At 43.3% G+C, this 25,684-nt stretch overlaps 2 protein-coding genes across 2 annotated transcripts in view; one reads left to right on the top strand and one right to left on the bottom strand.

The window, feature by feature from the left end:
* Positions 1-955: 955 nt before the first annotated feature.
* On the bottom strand, positions 956-5,051 carry LOC116503862 (uncharacterized protein K02A2.6-like). The gene is made up of 3 exons (XM_032210544.1): positions 2,408-5,051; positions 1,481-2,269; positions 956-1,323 (listed from the first exon to the last, which is right to left on the bottom strand). The coding sequence occupies exons 1-3, from the start codon at positions 5,049-5,051 to the stop codon at positions 956-958; spliced, it is 3,801 nt and encodes a 1,266-aa protein (XP_032066435.1).
* Positions 5,052-17,260: 12,209 nt separating this feature from the next.
* The window catches only part of VAV1 (vav guanine nucleotide exchange factor 1), a 92,474-nt gene continuing 84,050 nt past the window's right edge, over positions 17,261-25,684 (top strand). Inside the window, exon 1 of the mRNA XM_032212410.1 lies at positions 17,261-17,552. Within this exon, the coding sequence (XP_032068301.1) occupies positions 17,349-17,552 (204 nt within the window). The 5' untranslated portion in view covers positions 17,261-17,348. The remainder of the gene's footprint in view (positions 17,553-25,684) is intronic.

The raw sequence follows: 25,684 nt of genomic DNA, 5'->3' as shown, positions 1-25,684 counted from the left end.
GTCAGTCTAAATTCTGAAGATCTTGACTTTCTCATTCTCTAAAACCTTCTGAACCTGTTGTTCCCAGTGGTTTTCGCTGTACTCAAATCCAAACTTTTGGCACAATTTCCAGTGAATGATCTTAGCAACACGGTCATGGCGTTGTAGGTAGTCAGTTTGTGAAATTTTGCCGCACCCACTGATCAAGTGGTCGACTGTCTCGTCTTTCTCATTACAGAGGCGACATTTGCTGTTGGTGGTAACATGTTGAATGTTTGCCTTCATGCAGTTTGTGGCTAAGGCTTGTTCTTGAGCTGCCAAAATAAACCCTTCTGTTTCTTTTTTCAGTGTTCCTGATCTTAACCAGTTCCAACTTAGCTTTTGCTCAGCTTTGCCTTCAATACTTTTCAATTATTATTGTTGTTGTTGTTGTTGTTATTCTGTTTCAGGGATTCCTCATGACATTCTAATTCCCTCTGAGCTTTTACTATTTTAAAATGAGGGATAATATCTAGAGGCTTCACATTGCAATAGACATCCACAAACTTAGATGCTGGAAAGGAAAATGAACCTAAAAGCAGGTATCCAGATCTCAAATCTTTTGAAGTATTATTGAAAGCAAACCCCAGGAGATAAACTCACAAGGCTGTAAAGGACCTTGGAGGTCTTTTAGTCCAACCCTCTGTCCAAGGAAATTTGGGAGGCAAGCTGTTAACTAATTTAATTTGGTGTGTACCAAGGACCTGTGGGTAGCCAGAAGAACTGAGGCAGAGACAGGAATAAAAGGCTAACAAGTTTATTCCCTTAAAGTACAAGCTAACACTTCAGAACCGGCTTAGATAGGAACGCGCGCTGCTCGTTTGGACAGCTCCCTATTTATACAGGAGCTGTCAAACGATCAGCCAATCAGCTGTCGAGCGCTTTCCCGCTCAAACCTCTAGTCAGCGCAAGCTCAGAACACAACACTCCTCCCCCCTTAAGTTCGCGCAGGCGTAGTCCTGTAAGTAAGCTGGACGCCGCCTGATGCGGCCTGATGCCCTAGGCCCTTCTGCTTCGCTTGCAGGATCTGGCTGTTCGACCGAGGACTCTGCATCGGATGACGGCGATCGCCTGGGCCGCCGGAGAACGCAGGATGGTGCTGGCCCACCAGGTAAGTCGCCGCTTCGGTTTGGGACTGAGGCTGCTGGATCTCGGCTGACCTCCTCGTTTCCTTGCTCTGCGTCGGTCGGCGTGCCCGTCGGGGTTGGCAGAACGGTTGACTGCTGCTGGCTTGTTGGTGGTTGGTGCCTGCTCCGCAACTGGTCGCAATGGCGTTTCCAGACTCTGCCGTCGAGGAGCCTGACCCTGTAGGAGCAGGGCCCAGTCTGGTCGGTTATTATTCCCGGTAGCCACAAGGGATGCCCTACATAATTCCGGGCATACACTGCCTCCCCCTGGATGAAGGAACGAGACCCTCCCCGGGAATCTAATGGGGTGGCAACGGAATAAGTGGGGTGCAAACGGTCTAAAGTTGTCCGCAACCGTCGTCCCATGAGGAGCTCGGCTGGGCTCGAGTTTGTCTCTGGCGAGGGAGTAGTATGTTGGGCTAGCAAGAAGGCGTCAATCCTTTCCTGCCAGGGAAGGTGGTCTAGTTTGGATAGAGCCTCTTTGACGGAGCGGACAGCGCGCTCCGCCGAGCCATTGCTAGAGGGATGGAACGGGGAGGTGAGGGCATGTCGGATGCCTTGGGAAGCAAGGAAGGCTTCAAACTTGGCAGCTGTCAGTTGCGGTCCATTGTCGGACACCAACACATCGGGCAGGCCGTGGGTGGCAAACAAGCGACGCAGGGTCGCTATTAGCGCATCTGCAGTGGTAGTGGACATGTGGACGACCTCGAGCCATTTCGAGAAGGCGTCCACAACGACAAGGAGCATGTGGCCGTGAATAGGGCCAGCAAAATCAATGTGAATGCGGGACCATGGAGCCGAAGGTGGCTCCCACGTACGCGGCTCAGCTTTTGGTGGCAGTGCCTTGGCACCTTGGCATTTCGGGCAGTCGGCGACATGGTCGGCGATGCCTTGGTCTAGCTTAGGCCACCATACATAACTTCTACCTAAGGCTTTCATCCGGACAATTCCCGGGTGAGCGTGATGTAGCTGCCGCAAGACAGTAGTCCTCAGTGAGGCAGGTACGACAACCCTATGGCCCCATAGCAAACAGCCGCGCTGAACGGAGAGCTCCGCTAGGCGAGATTTAAAGGGAAGGTAAACGGTGTCTACGGGGTCTTTTGGCCACCCTCGCTTAACCCAGTCTAGCACCCGGGAAATTACCTGATCCCTTGCGGACTCCCGGGCGATGTCGGCGGCAGAGAGAGGAAGGTTGAGGTCGTCAATTAGGAAGACAGGCGCGGCAGCAGCAGGGTCGTCCACGGCCTCTGGCAGGGGGCAACGGCTGAGAGCATCGGCGTGGGCGATCTGCTTCCCTGGTCTGTGTTGCAGCTGATAATCGTAGGAGGCCAGGAACACAAACCAGCGGGTCATGCGTGGGGAAAGAACCTGTGGGGCAGGGCGATCTCCAGCCAGCAGCCCGAGCAGGGGCTTGTGATCGGTGACAAGTTGGAATGGGCGGCCGTACAAGTAATGGTGGAACCGGCGCACCCCAGCCACAATGGCAAGAGCCTCTTTATCAATTTGGGCATAGTTACGTTCAGCGGCAGAGAGCGTGCGGGAAAAATAGGCAACTGGCACCTCTGCTCCGCTGGGTAACTGATGGGACAGGACGGCGCCCACCCCATAGGGTGAAGCGTCACAAGCGAGCACAAGGGGCAAGTGCTCGCTGTACTGCACTAGCACATCGTTGGAAACAAGCAGGTGCTTGACTGCTAAGAACGCGGAGGCTTCCCGGCGGCCCCACACCCAAGGGGCACCCGAGTCAAGGAGGCGATGCAGTGGCTCAGCGACTGTCGCCTTGTGGGGAAGGAAGACAGCGTAAAAATTAAGTAGGCCTAAAAAGGCCTGTAATTCAGCTCTGTTTTTTGGAGCAGGGGCCTCAACGATGGCTTTGGTTTTGGCAGCCGTGGGGTGGATGCCCTTGCCATCGATGAGGAACCCTAAGAATTCTATCTGGGATACCGCAACCTGGCATTTGTCTCTCTTAACCTTCAGACCCACTTTCTGGAATCTTTGGAGAACCATGCGCAAACGTGCCATGAGTTCCTCCATGGAGGTGGCTGACACAAGGACGTCGTCGAAATAGGGGACGACGCCTTGCAGTCCTTGGAGCAGCCTTTCCATTAAGCTCTGGAACAGTCCCGGGGCAATGCTGACCCCAAACTGCAGTCTCCGGCAACGGAATGCACCCCGGTGCGTGACAATTGTCTGTGCTTCAGCTGCTTCATCGTCCACGACCAGCTGTTGATAGGCTTGGGCGAGGTCGAGCTTCGCGAACACAGTCCCCTCGCCCAAAGTGTGCAGCAGATGTTGAACCACTGGTACTGGGTATGCGTGGGCAGGCAAAGCGCGGTTGATTGAGCAGCGGTAGTCAGCACAAATCCTCACACTGCCATCTGGTTTGATGGGTAGCACAATGGGTGTTTCCCATCTAGCATGGTCCACTGGCTCCAAAATGCCTTGAGCCACTAATTTGTCCAACTCAGCGTCTACTTTTGGTTTGAGGGCGATGGGCACCCGGCGAGGCTTCATCCGCACTGGCTGTACGGACGGGTCGAGGTTAAAGGAGACCGGCGTGCCAGTGTATTTGCCCAATTTGCCATCAAAAACGTCAGGGAACTCGTTGACCAGGCAGTCGAGTGCGTTGGAGCTGAGGTGGTGAATTCCGCTGATCTGCAGACCCAGGGACTGGAACCAGTCGAGGCCGAGAAGGCTGGGTAACCGTCCGTCGACTACGATGAGGGGTAGACGGCTATCAAACCCCTTGAATTGCACTCTGACCTTGCGGGTGCCAATTATTGGGATCAGGTTGCCCTGATAGTCTCTCAGCGTGAGATGGCAATCGTTTAGCTGGCGTTTAGAAAGCTTTGGCATGATGCGTTTGATGGTGCTCCACGACACGATAGATGTGGCAGAGCCGGTGTCGAGCTCCATCTCGCAGGGCTTCCCTTCCACCATGACCTTCAATTGAATTTTCCTCTGAAGTTGGTTGCACGAGAGGCCATGGTGCGCGTTGCGGAGAATGGAATGGCAGTCCACTCTCACTTTCTTGGAGCCCTCTGTTCTGGGACGATGTGGCCGCGACCGCTCGGTCTGTGACTCGGAAAAGGACATGGGCTGTGCTGCTCGGCATACTCGGGCAATGTGACCCTTTCTGCCACAGCGCTGGCAGAGAGCTTGCCTGAATCTGCACTCAGCTCTTTCGTGGTTACCTCCGCAACCACTACATGCAGATTTAGGTCTGCTCTTCTGCCGCTGCCAGCTCTTTCTGCTCGCCTCATCAAGGCGGTTGATGTCCTCATTATACGTTTCAGCATCGGAATCTTCGCCTTCCGAGTCTGACTGACTGGTCACTGTGTTAAAGGCATTGGCAGGCTGCGCGAAGTTGGCAGCCCGGGTCTTCGCGATGGTGGCTAGCGAGGCAGCAGCTATTTCGGAGGCCCGCACTTCGTCGAAGGCTTTCTGGAATGACAAGTCTGACTTTGTTAGAAGCCTCTTCTGTAGTTTGAGGTCGCGGAGACCACACACTAAACGGTCGAGAAGAGCTTCATCTAAGTCCCGGAACTCGCAGTGCAGGGCGGCGGATCGTAAGGCAGCAACGTAGGCACTCACGGACTCCCCCTCAGCTTGGCTTCGCTGATGGAAGGCGTGCCGGCTGGCTATCTTAGACGGGGACGGAGCATAATGGCTCTTCAGTTTGGCCATTAGCTCAGGCCACGGAACGGCCTTTATAGGGTCAGGAGCTGTCAGAGCTCTGGCTGTGTGGAAAACGTCTGAGCCACACACGGACAAGAAAAACGCGCATTTCCTCTCATCTGTCAGCTCGGTAAGGTCGTGTGCGACCAGGAAGCATTCAAATCGAGCCGTGTACGACTCCCATGTCTCAGCTCCATAGTTGAATGGCGCGAAGTTTAACGTGGCCATTCCTGTCAGAACCAACGACGTCTCGTCGCGGTATGATTAAGCGCGGTTCTAGTGACTCAGCGAGTGACTTCAGCTATCAGTGACTTCAGCTTCTCGTACCTCAGTTTGGCGATCCCACCTTCGTCGCCAGTGGTGTGTACCAAGGACCTGTGGGTAGCCAGAAGAACTGAGGCAGAGACAGGAATAAAAGGCTAACAAGTTTATTCCCTTAAAGTACAAGCTAACACTTCAGAACCGGCTTAGATAGGAACGCGCGCTGCTCGTTTGGACAGCTCCCTATTTATACAGGAGCTGTCAAACGATCAGCCAATCAGCTGTCGAGCACTTTCCCGCTCAAACCTCTAGTCAGCGCAAGCTCAGAACACAACACAATTTAATTTAATTTATTAGATTTATAGGCTGCCCAATCCCGGAGGACTCCATGCGGCTTACACAGAACAAGAAAGGAAAACAACAAAATAAAATAAAAAATGAAGATTAAAATTCTCCAAGACGCATACATTCAGGTTGGGGCTGGACCCTACATAATAAGGTCAACAGCCTCAGGCCTGCTGGAACAGCCAGGTTTTAACAGCTTTTCTGAAGGCCATGAGGGTGGGTGAGGTCCGGACCTCTGGGGGTAGCTGATTCCACAGGGTCGGAGCAGCCACAGAGAAGGCCCTCCTCCGAGGCCTGACAGCCGACACTGTCCGGCTGACGGCGTCCTAAGGAGGCCCACCCTGTGGGATCTTATTGGCTGTTGGGAGGTATGCAGCAGTAGGCGGTCTCGCAGGTACCCTGGTCCTAAGCCATGTAGGGCTTTAAAGGTAATAACCAACACCTTGAATTGCACCTGGAGACCAATTGGCAGCCAGTGCAGCTCGCGGAGGACAGGTGTAACGTGGGTGTACCTCGGTGCACCCAATATCGCTCGCGCGGCTGCATTCTGGACTAGCTGCAATCTCCGAACGCTTTTCAAGGGTAGCCCCATGTAGAGCGCGTTGCAGTAATCCAGTCTTGAGGTGACGGCATGAGTGACCATTTGATGTGAGTGACCAGTTGGATGTACCTGGACCTGGTTTTCTTCATTTGTTCTATAAATGGCAAAACTTCAGTTGCAGGGAGAAATATAAGGTTGGCAGGTTTTTCTAAAAAACTTCATTCTAAAGTTTCTGCTGAAGATTACCCATCCCAAGTTATCTCGGTACTGTTCTCACTGTCAGGAAATTTCTCCTTAGTTCCATCTTGGATCTCCCTTTGCTTCTTGTCCCGCACTCAGATGCTGTGGAGATGCTGTGCTCTTCCCTGTGATTGCCCTTCAAGTGTTGGAAGACAGACTTCATGTTACCCAGAGCCTTCTCTTCATTAAGCTAAAGATAACTAGTCTCCTTAGCGCTTCATTGCATCATTTAGTTTCCAGAGTCTGTATCATCTTCGCTGCCCTTCTCTACAATCTATTTTTCTATTTCAATGTTAGCCACAACAGGGAGCAAAAGACGAACTTTTAACACAAGATTGTGTGATTCTGCAGAAAAAAAATAGTTCTATTCCTCTACCTCCCTATGTAGGTAGGGAGGTATTATAAACTGTCTCTTGTAAACCAAAGGCTACAAAAATTTTAAAGGAAAGAAGGGGCTTTCTTCAGAACTATTACAACTACTATTTTTCAATAACTTTTTACACTAAGTGTGAGTTGACATTTCATTTGCTTTTCTTTTCAGCTGGTATTTTTTCCCCTTTCATTCTTTTATTTACCTGTAGATTACAAACTAGGTGAATGCATCAAGTTTGGAGACAACACTAAGTCAGGGGGAATAGCCAAAACTTTAGAACATAGATTCCAGATACATAATGACCTTGACAGACTTAAATCCAGGGCCTTATCCAACAAAGTGCAATTGAATGGTGAGAAAAGTAAGGTCCTTATACATAGGCAAGTAAAACCAAATGCACAGGTATAGAATAGGTGGTACCTGGCTCAACAATAGCAACTGTGAGAGGGTTCCAGGTGTCCGGATCGATCACCATTTAAATATGAGCTCACTGCAGCTGTCAAAAAAGCCTAAGCAGCCTAGGTGTTGTGGCCCAGCAGGAGCCGTTGGAGCTGCCACCAGACTCCGACAGCGAGGGGCCCTATGAGTCGGCTCTGGAGGATGTGGAGGACCCTGGACAGGGTTCCGACTCCGAGCAGGGCGCAGAGACGCAGGTTGGCCACCAGGAAGCGCCTGAGCCTTGGACCAGTGGGGAGGAGACAAGGGAGTGTGTTCCTGACGTCAGCAGTGAGTTTGTTCCTGGATACTCGACACCGAAGAGCTAATAGGCGTCAGGAACAGTTGCGCAAGTACAGGAGGTAATTGCACTCAGCTGGTGGTAATTAGGCTCCTCTCCAGACTATAAAAAGGACTGCTTGCTCACACGCCCCTCTTGCAGAAGTCAACGCAGGAACTAATGTCGGAGAACATTATTGTGAGCTTGGCAGGCTGGATTGCTGCCACGGCTTATCTGTGCTGGATTGCTGCCAAGGACCTGTCTGTCTATTAATTAAATGCCGTAACTTATCTTTGGCTCGGAGTGTGTGTTGGTGTAGGATGATGGGGGTCAGAACACTAGGTTGTATCAACAAAGAGATAGTTTCAAGATCACATGTAGTATAGACCGTCTCTTGCTGGTTACATCAAACCAACACACTAGATTGGTGAGGCAAGGGATATTGTGGGTCCTTTCCCTTAATGAGGTACATCTGGTCAGACCCAGAAGAAAGGCTTTCTTTTCGGTGTCTCCCTCCCTTTGGAATATCACCCCTTCAGAAATTAGATTGGCCCTCATTTTGACACTCTTTCATAAGGTCCTAAAGCCTTGGTTTTGCCAGCAGGCCTGGGAACCCAGAGTGGGATGCGGCCCATCAAATAGTTCATTTAACTGTGTGTTGTTGCTTTTATTTTTAATTTTCTATACTATGTTTTTAAGCAGCCTAGAGTCGCTTTGAGTGAGTAGGCGGCCATATAAATTTTTCAACCAACCAATCAAATAAATAAATAAATAGTACCCCTTTTAGAATAGAATAGAATAGAATAGAATTTTATTATTTGTATGCCGCCCTTCTCCGGGAGGACTCAGGGAGGCAAACAATTCAAGGGGGGGAAAAAAGGGGAACATAAAAGACAAAATACAAATAATAAAAGTAAACAACAGTCACACAACCATGCATGTCGAGAGGGGAGGGAACTCATCACCTTTATATCACACTAGTGAGATCACACTTGGAATACTGCATCCAGGTCTGGCCACAATTTGATTCTGTAGGTGACTAAGAGATGTGGCTCTTTCTCCCAATTGTAATTTAGCAATAGCAGTTAGCAATAGCAGTTAGAGTTATATACCGCTTCATAGGGCTTTCAGCCCTCTCTAAGCGGTTTACAGAGTCAGCATATCGCCCCCAACAACAATCCGGGTCCTCATTTCACCCACCTCGGAAGGATGGAAGGCTGAGTCAACCCTGAGCCGGTGAGATTTGAACCGCCGAACTGCAGATAACAGTCAGCTGAAGTGGCCTGCAGTACTGCACTCTAACCACTCCGCCACCTCGGCTCTAGATAGATAGATAGATAAGAGAGATGGATGGATAGATAGATAGATAGATAGATAGATAGATAGATAGATAGATAGATAGATAGATAGCAATAGCAGTTAGACTTATATACCGCTTCATAGGGCTTTCAGGCCTCTCTAAGCGGTTTACAGAGTCAGCATATCGCCCCCACAATCTGGGTCCTCATTTCACCCACCTCGGAAGGATGGAAGGCTGAGTCAACCCTGAGCCGGTGAGATTAGAACTGCCAAACTGCAGTTAGCAGTCAGCTGAAGTGGCCTGCAGTACTGCACCCTAACCACTGCGCCACCTCGGCTCTTTTTCACTACTAATTTCACTACTCCATCATTTATTTAACACTCAGGCATTGGGTTTATCCATTACACTAATCCACGGTAAGGTTAATTTAGACCAAATACACAAAAATACAACAGTTGAAATAATTTAGTTGTATTTTAAAATGTGTGACTACAGCCGTGATGGCGAACCAATGGTACCACCTGGACCCATATTTGCTGGCATGGAAGCCTTCAGCTTTGGCGCGCATAAGCGTGCCAGCCAGCCAATTTTCAGCCTTCCAGAGGAGTCCTCCGGAGCCTAGGGAGGGCCAACCGGAAGTTTGGGAACGAACGGATTTCCCCTTTCATTTGACTGTAGCAGGCTTTCTGAAATAGAAAATCCTCCCTGCCTTCTTTTCGGATTTCCCACTTTTCTGGAAATTCTAGTCCAGTGTTTCTCAACCTTGGCAACTTGAAGATGTCCGGACTTCAACTCCTAGAATTCCCCAGCCAGCGAATGCTGGCTGGGGAATTCTGGGAGTTGAAGTCCGGACATCTTCAAGTTGCCAAGGTTGAGAAACACTGTTCTAGTCTTTAATATCTGAGACTGTGGGAAAATGTTAGCCACGCATCTCAGCTTCGTCTTCGCTTCTCTCTATTCCTTCACTTCTGCTTTTGCCTTTTGGAACAAGCAAATTTCCTCTTCATGGAACAAAGGGAAGAGGCAGTCTATTTCTCATAACAAAGAACCTTATGGAAATGTAGATTCTAAGTCTACGGTTGACACACGTCAACCGTTTATTAGGAATCTCTGAGTTCTGCCAGTTGACAAGACAACAACATTCACAATATCAATAATGTTTAATCCATCAAACCATAATCATGCAAATCGTGACTTAGCACGGCCTAGGCATTCGTTGCTTTTCTCCCAGTCCTGTGAGGTCTGTCTTTGAGTCAAATCTATTGTCTGATTAGCTTTTTCGTTTATTCGATGCTGGCTTATGTTCTGTTTACACTTTCTCTTATTATACAGAGGGTATATTAAACACAAGTTTCAAAAAAAACAGGGTATTTCTGTTTCTGTGTATGTTTAACAATTGTAAATACGTGACCCGTCAAAACCGCGTTCCACAAAAGCGCGGTCGACGAAAGCGCGTATGTGACGTCATCACAGCGCGACGAAAAAGATCGAAAAATTGAAATAAAAATTAAATTACAGCAAGCCGATTCACATAAAGGTAAGGGTTAGGGTTAGGGTTAGGGTTAGGGTTAGGGTTAGGGTTAGGTTAAGGGTTAGGGTTAGGGTTAGAGCGTTAGCGTTACGTTTAGCGTTAGGTTAAGGGTTAGCGTTAGGTTTTTCGTTAGGTTAAGGGTTAGGTTTAGGGTTAGGTTTAGGGTTAAGTTAAGGGTTAGGTTTAGGGTTAGGGTTAGGTTTGGGGGGGGTAGGGTAAGGTTTTCGCTTTATTTTTACATTTTTCGATCTTTTTTGTCGCGCTGTGATGACATCACATACGCGCTTTCGTCGACCGCGCTTTTGTCTACCGCAGTTTTGTGGTGGAACCTTGTAAATACATCTTCAAGCACACAAGCACACTGTTTCATAAATATTTGGCCAAAGAATCCTCATCAAGGAGCCACATTGTTTTGTCACACTGCCCCCGTTGCATAGAATTACACAATTCTTCTCTATTAATGTGGTTGTTCGATTGTTAAAACAAGGTAGTTCTAAATCTGTCCTTTTAAAAATCCATTAATATTGTCCAAAAAATGCTGACCAATATCAAAGGGCCCCCAAAAAAGCAGGAAGCCCCTTTAAAGAATTTCAGCAAAGGGTCATTGTTGCAGAAGCACCGTGTGATCCAATTGCCATCATGTAAGAACTGCTTTGAGCCAGTTCATCACGTGAATAATGAACACGTACCCCTAAACATACTGTAGACATGTTCAAGACATGTTATTTGGATTCTTGATGTTTAGCAACGTGTTTCTCAGATGACTAAGTTCTTGGATAAGATCCTCGCGGATTTACATACTCAAAAAGTACTCTGCTAGTAATTCAGGAGGGCAGATGAAATGATCCCACTTTATAGTTTGTCCTTGTTGCAGATTGATAGTGAGAGACAAAATAATTGTTGTTTTTATGTGGACATTATGTTTTCAAAAATGAACAAACATACTACGGTTCCACCACAAATCCGCAAAGCCCTTCTGCGCGGAGACATAAGCGCGAAGACTAAATCGCGCCATTCTAAGCGCTAGGGAAAAACGCGCCCCTACCGCGATGACATAATCGCAGAGGGCAAAACCGCGCATTCCCAAGCACTCAGTACCCTAAACCTAACCCTAAACCTAACCCTAAACCTAACCCTAAACCTAACCCTAAACCTAACCCTAAACCTAACCCTAAACCTAACCCTAAACCTAACCCTAAAACAAACCCCTAAACCTAATCCTAACCCTTACCTTAAATGAAGTCGGCTTTCTGCCACGGCGCCGTTTTAAAGCACCCTTACGTTGCCGCGGCTGTTGTCGCGGCGGTGATGACGCGCGGTGATGACGTCGCGGCTTTATCACCGCGATTTTATCACCGCGATTTTGACCAGCGCGGTTTTGTCGTGTCACGCATACTACGTCTACTTGAATTAGGGTTATACTATTAAGTTTCAACTATTACAAATTAGTTCCTCGAATTATTGTCTTTTAAGCTGTAAACCTGAAACCATGGGCAATTCTGTAGCAATTGCTTGACCTCAGACAATGAGCAAGCATTCGGATCCATACTAAGAACAAATTTTATTGGCAATACTTTTCAATCCTTTTGGAAAAATTGCTTCTTATATCTTTATTTGGCAGCACTAAAACATTGGCAGGCAAACACTGCTGTGGTCCCTTCTATAAAGATCCTTTATGGCAACTTAATATTTATTTAGCTTTTTCAGATATTAGTGGGTTTTTTTCTTTCTTCTCCTGGCATGTTTTTTTTTTTGTTTTTTTTTGGCCATATACATGATCCATGATGCTTCCTCATTGACACGACTGACAAGGATGATTAGGAGGCTGGGGGCTAAAAATGCAAAGAACAGTTATATGAATTGGGTGCGTCTAATCTAGTGAAAAGAAGGACTAGGGGTGACATGATAGCAGTGTTCCAATCAGAGGTGGGTTCCTACCAGTTCACACCTGTTCGGTAGAACCGGTTCGTCAAATCTACCCAACCGGTTAGAAGAGGTTCCACCAGTGGACCCGGAAAGCAGGCCACACCTACAGAAGAGCTTCCAACATTTTTTGAAACCCACCACTGACACACACACACACACACACACAGAAAGAGAAAGGAAGGAAGGAAGGAAGGAAAGAAGGAAGGAAGGAAGGAAGAAAAAAGAAAAAAGAAAGAAAAAGTGAGAGAGCGATGAAAGAAAAAAAGGAAAAAGGGACAAAGAGACAAAAGGAAGGAAAGAGAGAGACAGAGAGAGAGAGGGAGGGAGAGAGAGGGAGGGAGGGAGAAAGAAAGAAAGAAAGAAAGTAAGTAAGTAAGAAAGAAAGAAAGAAAGAAAGAAAGAAAGAAAGAAAGAAAGAAAGAAAGAAAGAAAGAAAGAAAGAAAACACATGGCCGGCAAGCCACTCCCACCAGGTCACATGGCCGGCAAGCCACTCCCACAAAGGAGGCCACACCCACAGAGTAGGTTTGAAAATTTTTTGAAACCCACCACTGGTTCCAATATTTGAGGGGCTGCCACAAAGAAGAGGGAGTCAAGCTATTTCCCAAAGCACCAGAAGGCAAGAGAAAGAAACAATGGACTAATCAAGGGGAGAAACTAGAGGTTGTGGGTGCTCTGTCACTGGAAGCTTTTAAGAGATTGGACAGCTACCTGACTGGCATGGTACAAGGTCTCCTGCTGGAGCAGGGTTTGGACTAAAAGATCTCCAAGGTCCCTTCCAACTCTGTTATTCTGAGAGAGTCGCTATTATGATCTGTCCATATCTGTTCTGACCCCCCTCCTCCGTCCAGTAACAAATGCCGAGACAAGCTTAACTGGAATGTACTTTAATAGCAAGAAATCCATCAAATAGGGGTCCAGGTATAATGATATTTATACATTATTTTCTATTAATTTTATATAAATGTTAGCTGAGAAGAAAGAGCGCCAAGTACATGGGACAATTTGGCAAGCTTGGAAAGGGGTCTATCTGGTTAGTTAATACTTAGTACTGCCTCCAGACCATCAAGACCAAGAAAATACAGCACAAATATAAACTTTAAAAAAAAAAAAAAGTATCACCTTCATATTCAGTATGCTTTCCCGTGGAATAGTCTTTCCCTCAATACTCAAAGATACTGATTCTGAAAAATGCAGGAGGGTTAGACTCAGTCGATGCCTGGAGGGGAAATCACCAGAAAGCTCAGAGCTAAAGGTAAACTTACACTAGGAACTGAAGAAGCATCTCGGAAGAACACACGAGAACCCACCACTTCCTTAGTGTTGCCAACACAATGACATGAATGTCATTAAGAGTTGAGAAATATTTGCGGTTCTTCCTGCTCTGAACAACAAGGCTCAGTTGTCATAATCCAAGCCCTGTACAGTATTCCACTGGTTTTTTTCCCCTCGGGATCCTGAAACATAGCTCAAAAACCATTTAGATCCAGTCTGGGGCTTTTATCCATCTGTAGCAATTAGATTTAGAGAAAAAAGTCGGATTAAAACCAAGTTGTTTTAATAAGCAAATTGCTATACAACAGGGAGAGACTCTTACAGAAGTAGTCAATATTCTCATTCCCTAAATCGCACTTAGTTTTAGAAATATAAATTGGATTGATATCAATTTTTTTCTAAAGTTCAATAGGCAGAGATTGGTGAGGAGAGCCTGAGAATGGGCCAGGATTTAAATGCATTTTATCTTGGTAACCAATATCCGACAACAATCTATATATTACTAAAGCTCTCGTGTTTTGTCTGTGTGCAACCTTTAACTGGGTGAAATGGTGCAGTGGAGGGCAACTATTTTTAAACCACAGAACTTCAAATGGGCTAACTTTTAGAATGTATCTAAATATGGAACTCCATGACTCCTATGGGAAATTGAAATTTGGCAAATTTCATACAACATTTTATGACATGAAATTATCATAAAACATTTCGTGACATAATACAAAATGTTATAAAATCTTTCCTGTGGTCAACTCTGGATGTTTGACTGTGCTGTACAGTCCAACCAGAGGTGGGTTCCTACCAGTTCGCACCTATTCGGTAGAACCGGTTCGTCAAATCTACCAAACCAAACCGGTTAGAGGAGGTTCCACCAGTGGACCCGGAAAGCAGGCCACACCTACAGAAGAGCTTCCAAAATTTTTTGAAACCCACCACTGCTAAAGGGTTAGAGGTGCAAGGATCTTGTAACTCGACAGCTTTAAGACTTGCGTGCTTCAATGCCAGAGTTCCTGAGCCAACATGACTGGAGGAGGAATTCTGGGAGTTGAAGTCCACAAGTCTTAAAGCTGTCAGGTTTGAAGACCCCTAGTTTTTTTTCTAAAGGGTTAGGGGTGCAAGGGTCTTGTAACTTGACAGCTTTAAGACTTGCATGCTTCAATGCCAGAGTTTCTGAATAGCTACTTGGACCGTCCTAAGTACTAATTCATAATTTCATATCCGCTCACATGGGTGGCAAGCCACTCCCACAAAGGAGGCCACACCCACAGAGTAGGTTCGAACAATTTTTGAAACCCACCACTGAGTCCAACATATTCCATTTTCAAGGCAGATATCTGAATATCTCCCTGAATTTTTAAGAATTTTACAAGCACATTAGAGTCTCTGCCACTACTGGACATTGAGGAATCTGTTAGGGAAAAATCTCTGAAATGATGGCCCAGTGGGTCAAAGGGTTGCCTGGCTTCAAATAAAGACAACACGGAAAAAAATATTAACCGGTATAATTTATAATGTATTTGCTGTACTAAGTATTTGACACTGGTACTCAGTCTAAAATATTATTATGCGTTGAATAAGACAAATCTAAGCTCTGTTTACATTTTTGGGGATGGTATAAACATCTCATCCCACTTTCTGAGTAAAATAAGAACTTCTAATTCTTTTTTTTAAATATAGATTTTTATTCTTTTTCTTAAAGAAAAAACAAAACAACACATACAAAACAAAAGCAAGAGAAAAAACAACAACTTCCCTCCATTTCATCAAGCATGTCGTTTGGTTACAAGTTTTTGTGCATCAATTCTTAAGATTAAGAATAACATCACTGGTTTTCCATTAAACATAACTAAATGTTTCAGGGTCATTGAGCATTACGTGTTCAAATTACCATTAATATTCTTTCATTTGTAACAATCCTTATTTCCTTGAATTCATAATTATCTATCAAAGAACAATAAGTCTTTAAAGTATTGTAATATCACCTATCTCTAAGGAGAAAAAGCAGAGATTAGAACAAATTCCCATTAATTTATAATATACATCCATATTTTCAGTTGACCATAATGTCACCAATCATCCAGAACTTGTAATTCTTTATTCCATTCATTTGTTAAAAGTTTACATATCAAATCGATTAATCACACCCAGAATTCTATAAAGGATTCAATGATCACTTTTAACAAGAGTTTCCAAACTTGGAAAGCTGCAGATGCCAAATGGATTATGGGTAATCCTCGATTTATGTTCACAACTGAGCCCAAAATTTCTGTTGCTAAGCAAGGCAGTTAAGTGAGTCATGCCCTATTTTACAACCTTTTGTTCCCATGACTGTTAAATGAATCATAAAGTTGTTAAGTTAATCTGGGTTCACCCATTGACTTTGCTTGTCAGAAGCTACCTAGGAAAGCTGCTCATGACCCAGGAGGCTGTTGTAAATATACACGCTGGTTGCCAAGCACCTGAAGTCTGAGTATATGATTATGGGGGGGTACTACAACAGTCGTAAGTGTAAGAACTGGTCACTTTTTTCAGTGCCATTGTAACTTTGGGCTGTCATTAAACAAACTGTCAGCATTCCAAGTACATTGTAGAATTAAATCAGAGTCCAAGACAAAACGATCCTTAAAGTTCCAATTTAATAAAGCAGACATCTTAGCACATGTGTGTTAATCCCAATTCTGGAAATGACATCAGAATCCCACCCAGTTAAAAGTTCATGATTTTGTCCCCACACCCACAATCCATCACATGGTCCAATCTTCTCCTTCCACGCTGGCATCTCCACCCAGCTTCTTCCGGTCAGGTGTAAAAGTGCAGAGACAAAAGATGACCTTGGCTTCTAGTAAAGAATGATAACAATACATTCCACAATCCTACTCCTGTCTATTCCCCCCTCCCATCAACTATACTAGTGAAACAGCCTAATGAAATAAGAGAAAGTGTGGCAGGCCAAAATTCTAAAAGGAATATAATTAGAGGCCTGACACAAACAGTTGTAAGATGAGGACTACCTATATTACTGGTAGTAGCATTTGTCTAAATCACTATTAGTGAAGGATTCTAAACAGATAATATTAGGTGTTTAAAATGGAAAATGTTATAATCATTTTTGTCTACTAATTAACCCAAAATATAAATCCTGCCTTGCATCAACCGTTTCCATATAATAGTTTTAATTAATTCTAAAATCTAAATTGCCATATAATAACTATAATAACATGTCAGGATGGCATTTCCAAGAAATAATGTGGCATAATATAATCTTCTAAAATAATAAAAAATAATATTTGACATTATTATATTTCCCCCCAAACTAATATTTTATCTCAACAGTCCAACTAACTAAAAAATATCCTCGGTGAATAGTCTATATTAGAGGAACCCAAGGAAGAGTTTCCACAGCGGGTGTTGTTCAAAAGTTAGTATTAGCCAAGAGATTCACAATATGGTCCAATTAAAAGTATTTCAGTTTTGTGTTTATTGTTAAACTGCTTTTTTTTTTGCTTTTTTTACAATTCATTGCATCTTGTGGCTTTGTTTGGCTATTTCCTCTTTGCTGTTTCTTTTAGTTTATCTGACAAATCGAAGTATTTTCTCAACAAAAGAAATTCAACAAAGTTTGCCTCCGACTTAAGAATCTGCTGGTAAAATGTGTCTCCTTTGTGTTGTATCCCAGCAGTTGTCAAAACCAACACTTTTATGATGCTGCTGTGATTAAAAAAAGAGGCCTTGAACACAAGAGGTGTACAGGAAAGGGAGATTTTCCTGCAAAAAAAAAAACCCTATTGCAATGCTCTTCAAGGAGGAAGGGCTGAGCTCATTTTTCTCCTTTTCAGCCCCTCCTTCTCAGGGGTGGGGTGAGGAAGCTCCCCAGCCCCCACCCTGGTACTTGTCTTTGTGGTCTGATGTCAGTTGCAGAAGAGGAAGCTGGTGGCTTCTCATTGTCTTTCCCAGCTGCGAGGAAGGTAGTTGGAAAGCAACTCTTCCAGCAGCCGAAGCAGCCATTGCGGGTGGCGGGGAGATGGAACTGTGGAAGCAGTGCGCCCAATGGCTCATCCAGTGCCGGGTGTTGCCACCCAACCACAGGGTGACTTCGAAGGGGGCCCAAGTCTGCGATTTGGCCCAGGCCCTACGGGACGGTGTCCTCCTCTGCCAGCTTCTCAACAATCTCATGCCTCATGCCGTCAACCTTCGGGAAATCAATTTGCGCCCCCAAATGTCCCAGGTGAGTGGATGGGGGAAAGGGGGAAGAGGTATCTGGATGGCAGAGGCACAGATGTGCTCAGAAAGAGGGGCCAGAACCGAAGTTCACCAGAAACGTATCAAGTTCCCAGACTTGTCACTCTGGCAACTGAGAAATGTGGTTAGGTGGAAGTGGGTGAATGTGTGTGATTGTGTAAACTTGTAATTTTGCCAACATAGGCATATAAACGGGGTGAGATGGAAGTTCCAGGTAGCAAGAAAAGAATTATTGGGTGATACAGTATGATATCGTGCAAGCAGAATCAGTGAGCTGTGATACTTCCAGTGGGACGTGAGTTAATATAGAGTACTGGGCATTCAGAAGATCTTGAGATCTTCTTGGCTTGTGCTTGTGGCAATAATCTAGTAGCAAAATGGTTAGTGTGCATCTAAGGAAGTCATTGCAGTGTGTTCATATATGTGTGGGTGGGGAATGTTGCTTTACTCATAGCTACGTTTGAAGTAGCGATGGGGTGGAGTTACTAAGGTGCACGGCAGAGAACAGATGTGTAGATTTCACTTTGACTTTGTTGGTAAGATAGGAGGTGAGACTTGCTATTTGAAATGAGAAGGAAAATGTCTGCAAGTGGGAGGCCATATAAATGGAATGGAAAGAACCTCATTCTATATATATATATATAGAATATATATAGAACCTCATTCTATATATATATATATATATATATATATATATATATATATATATATATAGTCAATTTCATGCAAAAAATGTGGCATTCGGTCAGCCTTGGCTGTTTCCTGTCCTTACTCCCAAATAAATTGGGTTAAATCTGATTGGTATTTGGATACGGACAATCAGGAAATTCCTCCCACAGTGTTGCTAGATTCAAATGTTTTTAAAAACCAGTCCTGGAAGAAAATAAACTATAGAGCTTCCAGCAAATTACATGGCTGTATCCGTGCATCTGAAATGACCTGAGCTCAGCTAAAAGGAAATCACCGTATTAGGGAAGCCAGAATTCTTGGCAGCAGGCAGACGACATATTTTGAGAAATGATCCATGATATAAGATGAGGCCTGTGCATAGTTCTGCTTTGAGCTGAGAGCCTAAATTGCAGACAATTCTTTTGAAATCCATACATATTGTTGATGAGCCAAACGTTTTGTGACATAACATGAAAAGTCTGGAATCACAAAAGCCTAATCAGAGTTTTGATTGATTGATTGATTAAGTGCTATCAAAACAATGATCACATAGACAATGCCTCCTTGATGATCAGTTATTAAATAGGTTTTTTCAGGACTTCCAACAATGCACCCAGTGCATTGCCAATAGCATCCCTATATTACTAAAAATGATACGTATGAAAAACAAAAAATATATTTGAAATCTCATGGGATCATTAACTGAAATTGACTTAGAATTGCCTTCAAGTGAAAGAGGTTCCAAGTCTTATAAACAATATAAATAAATTAAAATTCATTGTTGAAATCTCACAAGTGGGATTACTAAAATATAATGTACAGTACTTGCAAAATTACATTTTTTCTTTTACTCTGTCTGGCACACCATTATACAGTGTGCAATAAAGATGCTTCAAGAAATTAGGAAAATTCTCATTTCTTATAGAATCGTCTGTGAGAGAGAGGGAGAAGAGAGAGAAGGAAAGGAAAAAGAGAAAGAAATAATCTCAGTATTTTGTAATTACCAAAATTGGTTTACCTTGTCTACATATAATTTCTCTAAGGTGCAGTATCATCAGAAGACACTGCAGTTCTTAAAGTGTAAAAATTAAGTAGTATCCCATTTAAAAAACGCCAGAGCTTATATACCCAAACAGGAATTATAGTACAAAACTCACATCTGGCACACATACAAACTGACCTTAGTTTAAAACAGTGTTTTTCAACCACTGTGCCGCGGCACACTAGTGTGCCGTGACATAGTGTAAGGTGTGCCGTGGGAAAAACACTTTATATATAGTCAATATAGGCACAGAGTTAATTTTTTTTAACATTTTCTAATGGTGGTGTGCCTCGTGATTTTTTTCATGAAAAAAGTGTGCCTTTGCACAAAAAAGGTTGAAAAACACTGGTTTAAAATATAAATGCAGAGAGTTGGACTTCCAAAGAGGCAGTTCCTGGTGCTATTAGTCAATGCACTGAAATTGGAAGAATATTTTAATGCATTGATTTGTGTTACTAATTCAAAATTGGGCCAATCTTGAAATCAATGGTTTTTTTTTCCCCCAACAAAAAGCAGTTGCCAAAAGATATATAGTCTTGAACTTCTGCAGAAGCTGAAACAACTACACAAAAGACATTACCAGTTATTATTTTTAATTTTATTTGTTTATTATTTACCTCGATCAAATTTGAGAAGTTTTGACACAAACCAAGGACAGATCGTCAGCTCATCAGTCAAAGGGAGAGAGAGAGCAGCTGTTCTCTTTTCCAGATTAACTCTTTCCCTGGTGCCTGAAGGCTACTTCAGCTGACTGCAGCTCTGCAGTTCGGCTGTTCAAATCTCACCGGCTCAAGGTTGACTCAGCCTTCCATCCTTCCGAGGTGGGTAAAATGAGGACCCGGATTGTTGTTGGGGGCGATATGCTGACTCTGTAAACCGCTTAAAAAAAGAGCCGAGGTGGCACAGTGGTTAAATGCAGCACTGCAGGCTACTTCAGCTGACTGCAGTTCTGCAGTTCGGCTGTTCAAATCTCACCGGCTCAAGGTTGACTCAGCCTTCCATCCTTCCGAGGTGGGTGAAATGAGGACCCGGATTGTGGGGGCAATATGCTGACTCTGTAAACCGCTTAGAGAGGGCTGAAAGCCCTATGAAGCGGTATATAAGTCTAACTGCTATTGCTATTGCCTGCATAAAAAGAGAGTAAAAAGAAAGCATAGGTTTACAAATGCAGGGTGAACATCTCATCCCTTAAAATGTTGTGAAGGAAGTGGGATGGTTGCATAAGAAAAGACCAGAGTGCTTTAGCTGCGGAGCAGCTGACCAAGAGTGAGAAGACCCAAATTCAAGTCCAGCAACAGCTGTGGAAGCTGCCTGGATGATATGGACCAGCCACACTCTTTCAGCCCAGCCTACCTCACAAGGCTGCTGTTGGGGCGGGGGGGAGTGTTGCTGTGTGCACTACCTTGAGATAGGATATACATATAATAAATATGTATGAAAAACAGTACATGTTTATAATTTATGGTTCAGGAGGCTATGTGAAATGAGAACATTCAATGGACTAAGCATGGATCAATATATGAACGTAGTCAATACATTTCTTTTTTATTAGGTGTTCTTTTAAATATTATCTAATTGTTATTATTATTAAAATTCCCCTTGTATGAATGAATACAATTATGGGTAAACAACTGGCAGCTACAAGAAACAGGGTCAATTTATTGGGGATGGTATTGGAAACAAGATATAAATCTAGATTTTGTCTATAGAGATTCTCAGTCATCCATGTCATGGTGATCCAAAGATGTTTTTTTCAGTTGGAACTGATGGAGCTTCTTGGATGAGAAGTGAAACATCTTCAAGGGAAAAAAAAGGCCAGTTGTCTTTTGACATGGCACCTTTGGGAAAAATCTTCATTTTGTTTGGGTGAACTTTGAACTTTGAATTAGATTAAATGACATTTAGAGGCTGTGAAGGATCACCCAAGCATCCAGTCTGAATTAACCTGGTCCTTTGAGACAGAAAATTTTCCTTTGTTCTCTTGGTGTTCCATTTTGGGTAAAGAGCCTAGTGTCCAGTATTTCAAGAACTGTGGGATGCTGTATGATGCAGCCATTGTTATTTTTTCGTTGTAAATGTGTTTTTATTTTCCATTTTCATTTCGTACAGTCACATATATACTGTGCATAACCGGGGCCATATAACATTAAACAATAAACACAGCCATTCCTCTTGTCAACAATACCCCCCAAAATAGAAACCCAATGTACCTCTTTGACCCTCCATACACCCTTTCTTTCGCCCCTCTCCAATTTTCCCTCTTCCCTCCATCATTCCCCTCTACCCTACTTCCCCTCCTCCTCTACCATACCTCTCTCCCAATACACTCCCTCCCTTCCTTCTCACTCTCCCTCCAATCCTCTCTCCCACCCTCTCTACCCCTCTTTCTTCTATCCCTCTACTCTTCCCTTCGGTGTATTTCTGCTATCTATTAATATATTCAGCTTGTCCTATTTTAACACTGGAATTGAAGAGCAACAGTATACAAGTGCAATCACGTTACTTTAAAATCTAACACATACTATATATCCCCCCTCCTCCACTCCCCCTTAAGACCCCACTTCCCTTCCCCCCCCCCCGACTTCCCAGAGCCCGTACACGGTGTAGATTTTTAACAAACACAGTCTAAAATATATTAAGACAAAGGAAATAAAAAAAAGAAGTTAATAACATCTCTGCATTGAACTCAGCTTCTTCCTGTTGCACTAACTTTAAGCAGTTTAGATTATTCCTGATCTTAAGCATAGGCTATCTGGAATTTCTTAGTCCCATATTTGTTCTGTATATAGTCAACCCATTTTTTCCAGTCTCGTTTATATCTCTCATTTGAATGGTCGTTAAGATATGCCGATATTTTAGCCATTATTTTTTCTTTAACAATTTAAATGCAAGCCCTACTTTTTTATTGTCTCCATCCTGTTCCAACCCAAATGTAGGACTGACCACTTGCCAAATCTAGCTAGTTTGCTTGGCTCGGGGTTAAGGGAAACGTGAGGCTTATTTGGGAGGAAACTTGCATATTTGACTTTGAAGGAGCAGGACAGGAACAGTGTTTATAACTCTGAACATTGGTGTTGAAGAAGAACTCCTGAGAGCACCATGGACGAGCAAGAAAACCAACAAATGGATCATCAAACAGATCACCCAAAGTTCTCCCTCAAGGCAAATATGATCAGGCTCAAGTTATCCTACTTCAGAACTCAGTTACAGGAAAAATGAGTGCATTGTTGGGAGATCTGAAAGAACAGATTAGGGATGAATACAATGGGAAAAAATATATCTATGTGACTTGATGGCACATAATCAGTCAGTCAATTAATCAATCAATTGTGCATATGTACCCTAATTCAGTTCATGGCTTCCACTCTCTTACATGACTTGAGCTCATACCTTAACTTAGTTTAGAAAAGAGCAGCTCTTCAGCTAAGGCAGTGGTTCCTAAACTTGGCAACTTTAAGACTTGTGGACTTCAACTCCCAGAATTCTCCAGCCAGCAGAGCTAATGTAATTCCACCCGTAAGTAAATATGTTAACAGTGAACTATTTATTTATATCCTATTCTTATTACTTTTAAGTTTTGAAGAATTTTTAGAGGTGACCAAAAAAAAGAAGAAGGATGAATTCCTTTTCTGGAAGTACAAAAAAGACTTGCTTAAAGTTCTGAAAGATTTGGGGAGGAGGTTTTTAAAAAGACAAGAAATCAACTTGTGGGGTTATGTTCTGTTTCAAGTGGCAGACTGTTTGGCACAGACAGATGAAATCCATGGAAAGGGTATCATGCAGATTACTTTTATTTGTCAGGCATTCTCAAACCAATAAGTCACAGAAGAGATTCTTCTAAGGCGCGTATAATCTCTTCCCATTCACGTAGGTCAGTGGTTCCCAAACTTGGCAACTGCTGGCTGGAGAATTCTGGGAGTTGAAGTCCACAAGTCTTAAAGTTGCCAAGTTTGGGAACCACTGAGCTAAGGGAAAAGGGGACCAGGGACCATGGAGCCAGGGACCCTGTTGTTTTTATGGCTTTTTCTGAAAGCCTTTTTGGGTGAAAGATGGTGTAAGAATGTAGAGAATAAAATTCCGTTGAATTTATTTAGGTCAGGATGACTCTTGAGTAAGCTGCCAGCAGATCTCGAGATCAATTTTACCTAGCACCTATACTTGAATTCAGATTAATAGATTAACAGAGTTGGAAGGTAACATATAGGTAATCTAGTCCAACCCCTTGCCCAAGCAGGAGACCCTACACCATTTCTGACAAATGGCAGCCCAATCTCTTCTTCAAAGTCTCAAGTGATGAAGCTCCCACAACTTCCGAAGGCAACTTCTGTTCCATGGGTTGATTGTTCTCACTGTCAGAAAGTTCCTCTTTATTTCTAGGTTGAATCTCTCCTTGTTCAGTTTCCATTCATTATTCCTTGTCTGGCCTTCAGGTGCTTTGGAAAATCCCTCCTCTCTGTGGCAGCCCCTCAAATATTGGTACACTGCTATCATCATGTCTCCCCTGGTCCTTCTCTTCACTAGGCTAGCCATGCCCAGTTCCTGTAACGGTCCTTCATATGTTTTAGTCTCCAGTCCCCTAATCATCCTAGTTTAAGGTGACCAGATTTTCAGATTGGAAAAGAGGGACACCCTTGACCGGGGGGGGGGGGGGGGGGGGGGGGGGGGGGGGCTTGATTAAAAAAAATTTTTTTTGTCAAAAGGTCACCCCAGGACACTGAAACCAGCATAAATACGAATCTGTTGCCAAACAAAATTTTGATCACGTGACCATGAGGATGCCGCAACGGTCGCTAAGTGTGAAAAATGGTCGCTAAGTGTGAAAAATGGTCATCAGTCACTTTTTTCAATGCCATTGTATCTTCCTGATTATTAAAAGTGCAAATTCACTCAGTGTCAATCATGACTCCTGAGTCCATTTCAAAGTATTGTGCATAGAAATTTTTAAAATGGCTTGTTTCAATTTATTTTGGATAGAATCTTTTTTTAAATAGTCTAAGACAATTTAAAAAAAGAATCAACACAGAATACCACTATTTTAAAAAATCATATGCACAATAAATAAAATATTATTTTAAAATACATTGAGCCTATACTCCTTACAGTAAATGACTCATCTGGAAACAAGCCAATAGCAGTTTTGTGCTTTAAAATTTACAGATTTTCCAAAATCAGCTTAAGTCCAAATATTTAAAGACCACCCCCCTCAAAGCTATCTTACCAGAGCTTTAAATATCTTCTGGGGAGGCCCTGCTAGTAATCCCATTCATGACAAAGGTAGGGCTTTCTCAGGAGGAAGGTCTCAGCTTGTGCCCATCCTTTGGAAACCTCCTCCAGAGCAGGGAGCCCTAACCTGCTGTCCATTCAGGAAGGCTGTACAAATTATTCTGTCTTCTAGAGCCATTGGGATTTAATATGGTTTTATCACTGGATTTTCTTTTTATTGTTTTTGTGGAATTGTTACAATGATTTTATAATAATATAATTTTATTTGGCATTTTTGTTGCTGTAAACTGCTGAAAGCCCCTGATAGAATACAAATTATTTAATAATAAATTAGGAAATGTGTAGCTGTTTTTTACACATTGGTTTGTTTGAACAGCTGAAATCAAGCCTGTTCACCCAAGGCAATTCTAGAGTAACATGTGCTTCAGGACAACCTCCCTCTTAGACTGCTTTTTAAAAATGAATTATGGCTTGCTTTTCTATATTATCTTCACTGACACTGTTAGTTTTATTGTTTTCTTGAAGAGATATTTTATTATTCTTTTGTAAATCCTTTTGGATTTTTTCATGAAGAATTCCAGTATAAAAATAAAAAAACAACACCATAGAGTAAGCTATCTTTTTCAAATACACTTGCAGTGGCAACCTATTACATATTACCTGGCAAAAGAAATCAGTGTTTCTTAAAATCTCTCCTTGGAGTCCAGAGGGTCAGACCCAATCAAGGGTACTCAAAATTCAAATTTGCCAGCCTATGTTGAAATCCCATCAAACAATTGTGAGAATCCACAGTAGCAGTGAATACTTAGATTTCAATATTTAATGCAATACATATTGATAAATATAACCCATACAAACAAATACCATTTTGGGATCCTGAGAGAAAATTTTTAAAACAAAGACAGTAATATAGATTCAGGCGGCTAACACATACAACTGTAATGTTTTAAACATATTTTTCTCTCTACACTATACAGCCTTCTGATGCATGAAATGAAACTCTTACTCTTAACTCTATAGGCACACAATCTTTCCAGTAGTTCACATACTAGTTGGTAACATCTTAATTTGAGGCTTGATTGGAACATTATACAGTTATTGAAAGACAGTAAAATGGACATCAACAATCTCACACCCTGCTCAAAGTTGTGACAGCAAGTTTAAATTTTTGACCTTAACTATCA

This window comes from Thamnophis elegans, chromosome 2 (assembly GCF_009769535.1).
Source record: "Thamnophis elegans isolate rThaEle1 chromosome 2, rThaEle1.pri, whole genome shotgun sequence".
Classification (NCBI taxonomy): Eukaryota; Metazoa; Chordata; class Lepidosauria; order Squamata; family Colubridae; genus Thamnophis; species Thamnophis elegans.
The sequence above is the reverse complement of the archived record's forward strand: the minus strand, read 5'-3'. Positions and strand labels throughout refer to the sequence as shown.

What these genes read in the sequence shown, in the direction of transcription:
- LOC116503862 (XM_032210544.1), bottom strand. Translation starts at nt 5,051, where the DNA reads ATGGCCACGTTAAACTTCGCGCCATTCAACTATGGAGCTGAGACATGG. An exon ending in CCACGCCGATGCTCTCAGCC is followed by an intron (nt 2,270 to 2,407) that starts GTTGCCCCCTGC and finishes CCCGGGTGCTAG; the next exon opens with ACTGGGTTAAGCGAGGGTGG. An exon ending in GTTGCGGACAACTTTAGACC is followed by an intron (nt 1,324 to 1,480) that starts GTTTGCACCCCA and finishes CTGCTCCTACAG; the next exon opens with GGTCAGGCTCCTCGACGGCA.